At 45.6% G+C, this 6,645-nt stretch overlaps 1 protein-coding gene across 1 annotated transcript in view; it reads right to left on the bottom strand.

Moving 5' to 3' along the window:
- Nucleotides 1-2,690: 2,690 nt before the first annotated feature.
- Nucleotides 2,691-6,645, bottom strand: part of LOC119382004 (uncharacterized) — a 118,069-nt gene continuing 114,114 nt past the window's right edge. Inside the window, exon 8 of the mRNA XM_037649747.2 lies at nt 2,691-2,817. Within this exon, the coding sequence (XP_037505675.1) occupies nt 2,764-2,817 (54 nt within the window). The 3' untranslated portion in view covers nt 2,691-2,763. The remainder of the gene's footprint in view (nt 2,818-6,645) is intronic.

The following is a 6,645-nucleotide window of genomic DNA, read 5'->3' as shown; positions in this document are numbered from 1 at the left end:
GTTCAAAGAAGCCAACGCCGATCATTATGCTTTCTAGCACGCTTTTTTTATTCATGCGGCGTCACTAACCGCCTGAAGTTTCGTGGAGCACAGCAGCCGTGAATGTTTACATTTTCCGCACGTAGTTATCAGGTTTGCATCCGCGATGTGTTGCTGTATTGTGATATATAAGTCTAGAGGTGTCGATGTGAACAGTGACAATAACTGTGTTACATCGCCACGCAGTTTTCGAGAAGTGAATGCGCTCTGGCTGCGCAATTGCCCCTTCAAGCGGCCGGGTATACCAGAAAACAGCCGCCAGCCGCTTGATACCGCCACGATAGAAAACCAACTCTGGCAATTCTTGCACACTCTCTTACCTCAGCGGCACTATAAGGTAACAGCGAAAATGCATGCAAAGCTAAATCCACAAACTTTTACCTTCGACCTGCGTCGAAAGAAGCCCCACCAAGTACGACTTCCACCGTCCTATTATATGACGGTGGAATATTCTATGATCATGATTTCCACCAAAGGTTAAGCATAGCGCAGCAACCGAGTCCGTCTACGTGTCATCGACGCTTCTGGGTTTCAGGATACACGATTCTGATGGACTTTACAGCACAGCTGTGGTATCGGCTAACCTAAATGAAGCATTTTTAACACGAAAGTGTTTTATGCCGGGGTCCACCAAGACTTCAGTGACGTATTTCCGTCACGTAAATGACGTCCAAAAATGTACACGATCAGATGGCAAACAAAAAAAAGTTCCGTCAACGGGCATCGAACCCATGATTGCTCGGTCTGCAACAACAGATGCCGGGCACACTATCCACTGCGCCACGGTCAAGGACTCGAGAGGCTCTACAAACACGCATTTTATATCTACCACTCTCCCGGTCGGCGGGGTGGTGTTGCCCTCCGGGAGCAGCAAGGTAAAGTAATTCGTCATTACTGTGGCCTCGGCGATTAGCACCTGCAACGCGTTACACGTCCGTCCCGTTCGGCGCGTTCAATTTTGCCAATGCCTAAGCGTCGTAAAAGCGTGGGCCTCGCTCATAACATCACGCTAATCCAAACCAAAAATATCTCTGCGACGCGCGCCTGCCTCACCTGGGCGTAACACCGCGCTCGCCCAGAGAAAAATCGCGGCCGGGCTACCGGGGCGGCACGACGCGCTTTGCGTTTCCCTCTAGCCCCGCCGCGGTGTGCAATCACATTTTAACATAACGCGGGATTGAGACCAAGTTCTACGTGCGATATGATACGCTCTTCTGGCTACACCTCGTTCTCTGATTACGCTTTCACCGTTAACTACTACAGCTACCCCAAGGGTTTGTCTATTTATTTAAGATGGACCTTATTCGTCGGGATGGAGATGTACCATCAATCATCAAAATGGGTACATCCACGTTAAACGGTGCTATGGCTGCCACACATCAATATACATTGTGCAAACTCTCCTATATCAATGTTACAGTAAACATTCAGTTACTTCTGTGAGGGCGCGCTTTACCTTCGCGTTATTCCGATTCCTATGACGCAGGGATGAACCATCTATTTTTTTCTTGTGTACGATGTCCGCACAAGAAGCGATGAGCATCGAGGCGACGCGCATCCAGCAAGCGCCTCCGGTCACCAACCGCCGCCGGTCGCACTCGCCGGCACTTCTGTGACTCGTATGCGAGAACATAGACTTGTTAATTCGTACGCCTTACTGAGCCAATATGATGACATATTTCCCCCGCGCACTCCACTCCTTTTTGGCCCAATTGTTTTGTAGTTGCAGCTTATTATACAGCGTCAGATCAGTGCACTGGCACGGCCGCGCTGTACGTTGCACGAAAAACATCACAATACTCAATACATTGCACGCGTGAATTTATCGAATGAAATTAGATTCAACATAAAGCCTCTGCACATGTCGCCCTTTGGAAAAAGCGAGAAACGGCTGTTAAACTTGGCAGTAATAGCCGGTAAATTATACCGGCTCCTCGGTCTACTTGATATTTTTTTAGTTGCGTTGTGAATTGTAAAAGAAAGCCCTGTTGCCATTATTGAAGTACCACTCGTTAGCGGCAGCACTTTGTTTGCGTTTAATAACTATGCAAATGTTAGTAGGCGGTGAAGATCGCGTCGAGTATGAACCATACAAAGCTGAAGCCAAACGGTGTACTAGTATGTTGACTAGTCATTCTACAGAAAGCATAACATGTGACAGTGCCATGTCTGTGTTGAATAAATACCATGAAAGAAAGAAAGAAAAAGACAGCGTGACGTAGTGGTAAAGTACTTTCCTCGGGACGTGAAGGTGGCACGTTCGACTCCTAGTGCCGGAGGCATTTTTTTTTTTTTTGCGTACGGCTTTTTCTCGTTTTTGTGTACTAATGCTTTTTTGTACTAATGCTTTCTCAGGACGATGTTCCTGACGCTGTAGAGCCGCTTTACGCTCCGTGATTCTCCAGCATCCATCATGCGCCAGCATCCAGCATACACCATATGCCACCATCTTCAGCACCATAATCCACCATAATGATGGATGGTGGAATCCACCATTCCACATGGTGGATAGATTTTGAATAGGGAAGTACATTTAAACTATATGAAGGGGCTAGAAGTGGGTGATTTCATGATTTCTTTCGCAATTTAACAGCACTCACATGAAGCATGGTAACGACACTTTCTATGCAGGTCAACGAAACAGGTGCATTTTTGTTTGGTACTTTTGTTTTTAATGCGATAGACCTTCATAATACGTGATCGAATATTTGGTTCTTCGTTACTTCATTCGGCCTTCTTCAACTCTGCTTTGGAAGTACAATTTCCAAGAACACAGATCTGCAAAATGTTACAAACTTCATATTTACTCTGTTTTCTAGTGTTCCACATACCGTGTACGCAATATGTATTATATATCCGTGCACATTATATGAGAAACCGCGGCGATATTTATAGCAGAAACACTACAATTTTTAGATGTTTTTCTTTTATGGCACCTATCTAGAGGCTAATGATTTATTTTCCATCTAGCAAATGCATTAAATAGACAACGAGAATGGGGAGATCAGTCCCATTTCAACAGTCATGTTGTTGACGTTCCGTTATCACAGAAAAACTGTCGACCCACTAAGTATAATTACGTGCTTTGTCCCAACTGCAAAATACTGTAATTACCATTTATTTATATACCAGGCTAATGACCGTCGGTATTTAAAGAAGCTTAGATGAGCGAAGCATATAGAATTCATCAGCTTATGTACAAGATTTCCAAATTATCACGCAGCATGTTTTAAAAAAAAGAACAATGGCGTTGTGCGAAGAAAAGCTAGTACATCTTGTTCCCAGTAGACTGAAGTAGCCACCACTAATATTTTCATTAGTTAGGTTTTCATGAATTAGTAATAATTATATCGATAACTCGACAGATACTCGCGTAATTACCAAAGTGTCCATGAGCCATATGCAGGCATGTTCAAATTATATCTAACCGCACTATTTTAAACAACGTACCAAGTGCGTGCTCGTTTTTTCCGGCTGATAAAAGATCCCGCGAAATATGAAAAATAACACGTGACTACGCTTCCATTCGCAAAAGAAAGCAGCGCCCTCAAGTAAGCTTACGGCAAGCAGCCACTGTGCCTGTTTTCCGTTGCCAGGGACAGCGCCTGGCATTTTGGCAAGGGTACAGATCAGTCGCCAACATGCGTCGCAATGTTGCAGGGATCCATTCCACTCATATGTGCGCCACTAATCAGCATCCAGGTCTCACGGCCGGCTGTTCTCATTGGTAACGCGACAGGAGCGCTGTTCTTATTACGGCCTGACCCTGTAAAACCAATGCGGCGCGTTTTTTCGTCCGGGGAATGGGACATAGGGCTATTCATATTTTTTTTCTTCTGTACTGGCTACTTCACGGTGAGTTTGTTTCAGGGCGAAGCACTCTCATGCGCGCAACAGTCAAGTCACGTGTCACTTTTCAAATTTGAAGCTGAAAATAGCTCAGCTAGATGTCATTTGAGCGTGAAAACATATGCCTCATTGATATTTTGACAATTAGGTCAGTACTTGTCGAGTTATCAATACAATTATTACTAATTATTAAACCTCAATAACAAAAATAATAGTAGTGACTGTTCCAGTGTACTAGAAACAATATGAATTAGGGTTGCTTTGCGTAACGCTGTCACTCTTTTTTTTAAAATAATGCTGCGTGATATTTGGGAAAACCTGTATAGGATTCCATAGTAGCACGTATCATTTCGTTAAAGGATCTCTGCGTTCACCAGCAGTCTCCTGCATCGATAACTAGCGATATCAACATCAACTGTAAAGATATAAATTAAAACTTAACTTATTCGTTAAAGGAGTCACGATTTTAGGTCAAATGGGAGAATCAAAATCCTTGCAGCATCCCACTGCCGCATTGAGATTTGTCTCTCTTTCCTTTACACCCTTATTCTTCTCCCCATGTGCAGGGCAGCGAACTGCACGTAGCCCCGTTAACCTCGCTTTATTTCCAGCATTTCTTCTCTCTTTCTCTGTCTTTCTAAAGAGCGGCTGCCGGTAAGTTTATGGATGACATTCCACAAAATTCACGGGCCAAATTGACCAGCCGATAAGCGCAACAGCCACACCGTCCCCAATAGACCAGCCTGGCATCAACGTGTTCGACCATGATTACAGTGGTGCAATTTCTGCCGCATTCGTGAACATACGTGCGCCATGCGTGTTTTAATGGTATGCGTAACCCACACACCCACGACGCGAAGTAGATTGATGTTTGATATAACGACGCCCACTCATACTGGACTGCTCGGAAATATATGACAGTTGCGCTCTTCGGAGTTCTAGTTTTGGTTTCGCTAGGAAAATTTGTCAGATTTCATTAGTCTGCCAAGGTTACAGCGGCTCACAGAGTAGCGATGGACTGCTCGCAGATAGGCCTACAATTCTCCTATTTCACCCGAAGAAAATGTAAATTTTCTATAATTACTGCCGGGATTTCTGTCTCCAGCCATCTCAAAATGTCTCGCGCTGCGGAAAGGGCAATCATGAAGGCAGCGAGCAAATATCCCGTTTTTATTTAAAAATTTGAAATCCTATTTCTGTGTAAAGACAACCTCTTGGAATACGAAAACGAAGCGAAACTCACGCGAGGGCAAATAGGGTAAGGCGACACGACAATACGAAATTTAGTGGCAATACGAAATTTAGTGGCCTGTAGTCGGCGTCCAAATCTAGAGACCCCTAGGTTGGACGAAACAACGAATCTCCCGCGAATGTGGCTGTATCCAGTCGAACTGCGCAGTCTATGTTAGCGCATCTTAGAACAGGCAGGAAATCTAAATTCAAGTCTGCCTACCGAAGCAGTGCAGATATTGAGCTTTTCCTTGTGTTCTTTGTGTGGCTTTCGACGCTGGTTATGCGTATATTTTCAAACATAGTGAATAACACCATGGTGGTCGACTGGTTATGGTGCTTGACGAATCCCGGCCGTTGCGGCGGCGTTTTCCATGGAGGCGAAATTGCTAGGGGGCCGTGCACTTATACGTCAGTTCAAAAGCTGGTTGCAGCACTGTGGAAGCCACAAGGCTGCTTAGCCAATGGGAAGAGCGAACACCCCTCAAGATGTATTCATCCGCGACGCGTCGTCTGCTTTGCGTCCCCATAACGTCTGAGCTCACACGTTGCGCCAGTAGAGTGAGCCCACGGCAGGAAATAACGGTCTTAGCGCTGGACAGCAACAGCAGAGCCGAAAAAACAACAACAAGTCGCGTAAGGCCGGAAAAGCTTGCACTTGGTAGCAACCAATGCTTTCAGCGTTGTGGAGCAATGATATCACCAAAAAAAAAATAAATACCCATAGCAAGACACGTCGACGCTGGCTCTTTGCGCCTCGATGTTATGAAGTTGCCGTCGTGAGCTGTGTAAGCTCTAAACCGATGCTTGTGTTTGCGTTATATTTGCGTCCTCACGCTTCGACAGCAATGTATTCGAGTCCATTTTGTACTGTTTCCAAGATTCATTCTAAAATTCTCGGGGACAAGGCTTGGCAAGTGTGGCTGAACGAACAGCTAATTTCGATATTTACAAAACGTACCAGGTGCTTTCTCTTCAACGTGAGATGATACGAAGCGATAGCCGATTATAGCGTTTATTTATTGCTGTCGGGCAGTGGGCAAGCAGCGAGCGCGAGTTCGGATTGAAGTGGGCGACATTGCGACCAGCCTTTGCAGGCAGCGGAAGCTCGGGAGGAAGATGCAGATACAGCATGAAGAGACTGAAGGGAAACTTAATGTGGTCTATTTTCATGGCGAGCATTTCCTTTACATTACAACCATTGCGTCTTGCATGAAGAACATTTTGTTACGTCACGAAGATCTCGTGTCTACATCACGACGATGTTTTGTCGAATGAGCCAGCAGCCGCCCAGGTCAAAGTCCTCGACTGGGGCGTGGCCACCACACTCTGCACATGTGGCACCTTCATTGCCATGTGAAGGCCGTGAGCGATGGGTCATACGCTCGCACAACCGGGTGCATTAAAATGACTGCCGCTTCGAAGTACCTCGACCTTCATTTAGCGGGATTGTTGTAATCTTCGCTGACGCTGCTGTCCCTTCAGGGAAGATATGGCGACAGAAAACCATCACGGTCCACTCGTCGA

The sequence above is a fragment of the Rhipicephalus sanguineus genome, chromosome 2 (assembly GCF_013339695.2).
Source record: "Rhipicephalus sanguineus isolate Rsan-2018 chromosome 2, BIME_Rsan_1.4, whole genome shotgun sequence".
Taxonomy (NCBI): Eukaryota; Metazoa; Arthropoda; class Arachnida; order Ixodida; family Ixodidae; genus Rhipicephalus; species Rhipicephalus sanguineus.
This window is presented reverse-complemented; position numbering and strand designations above follow the sequence as displayed.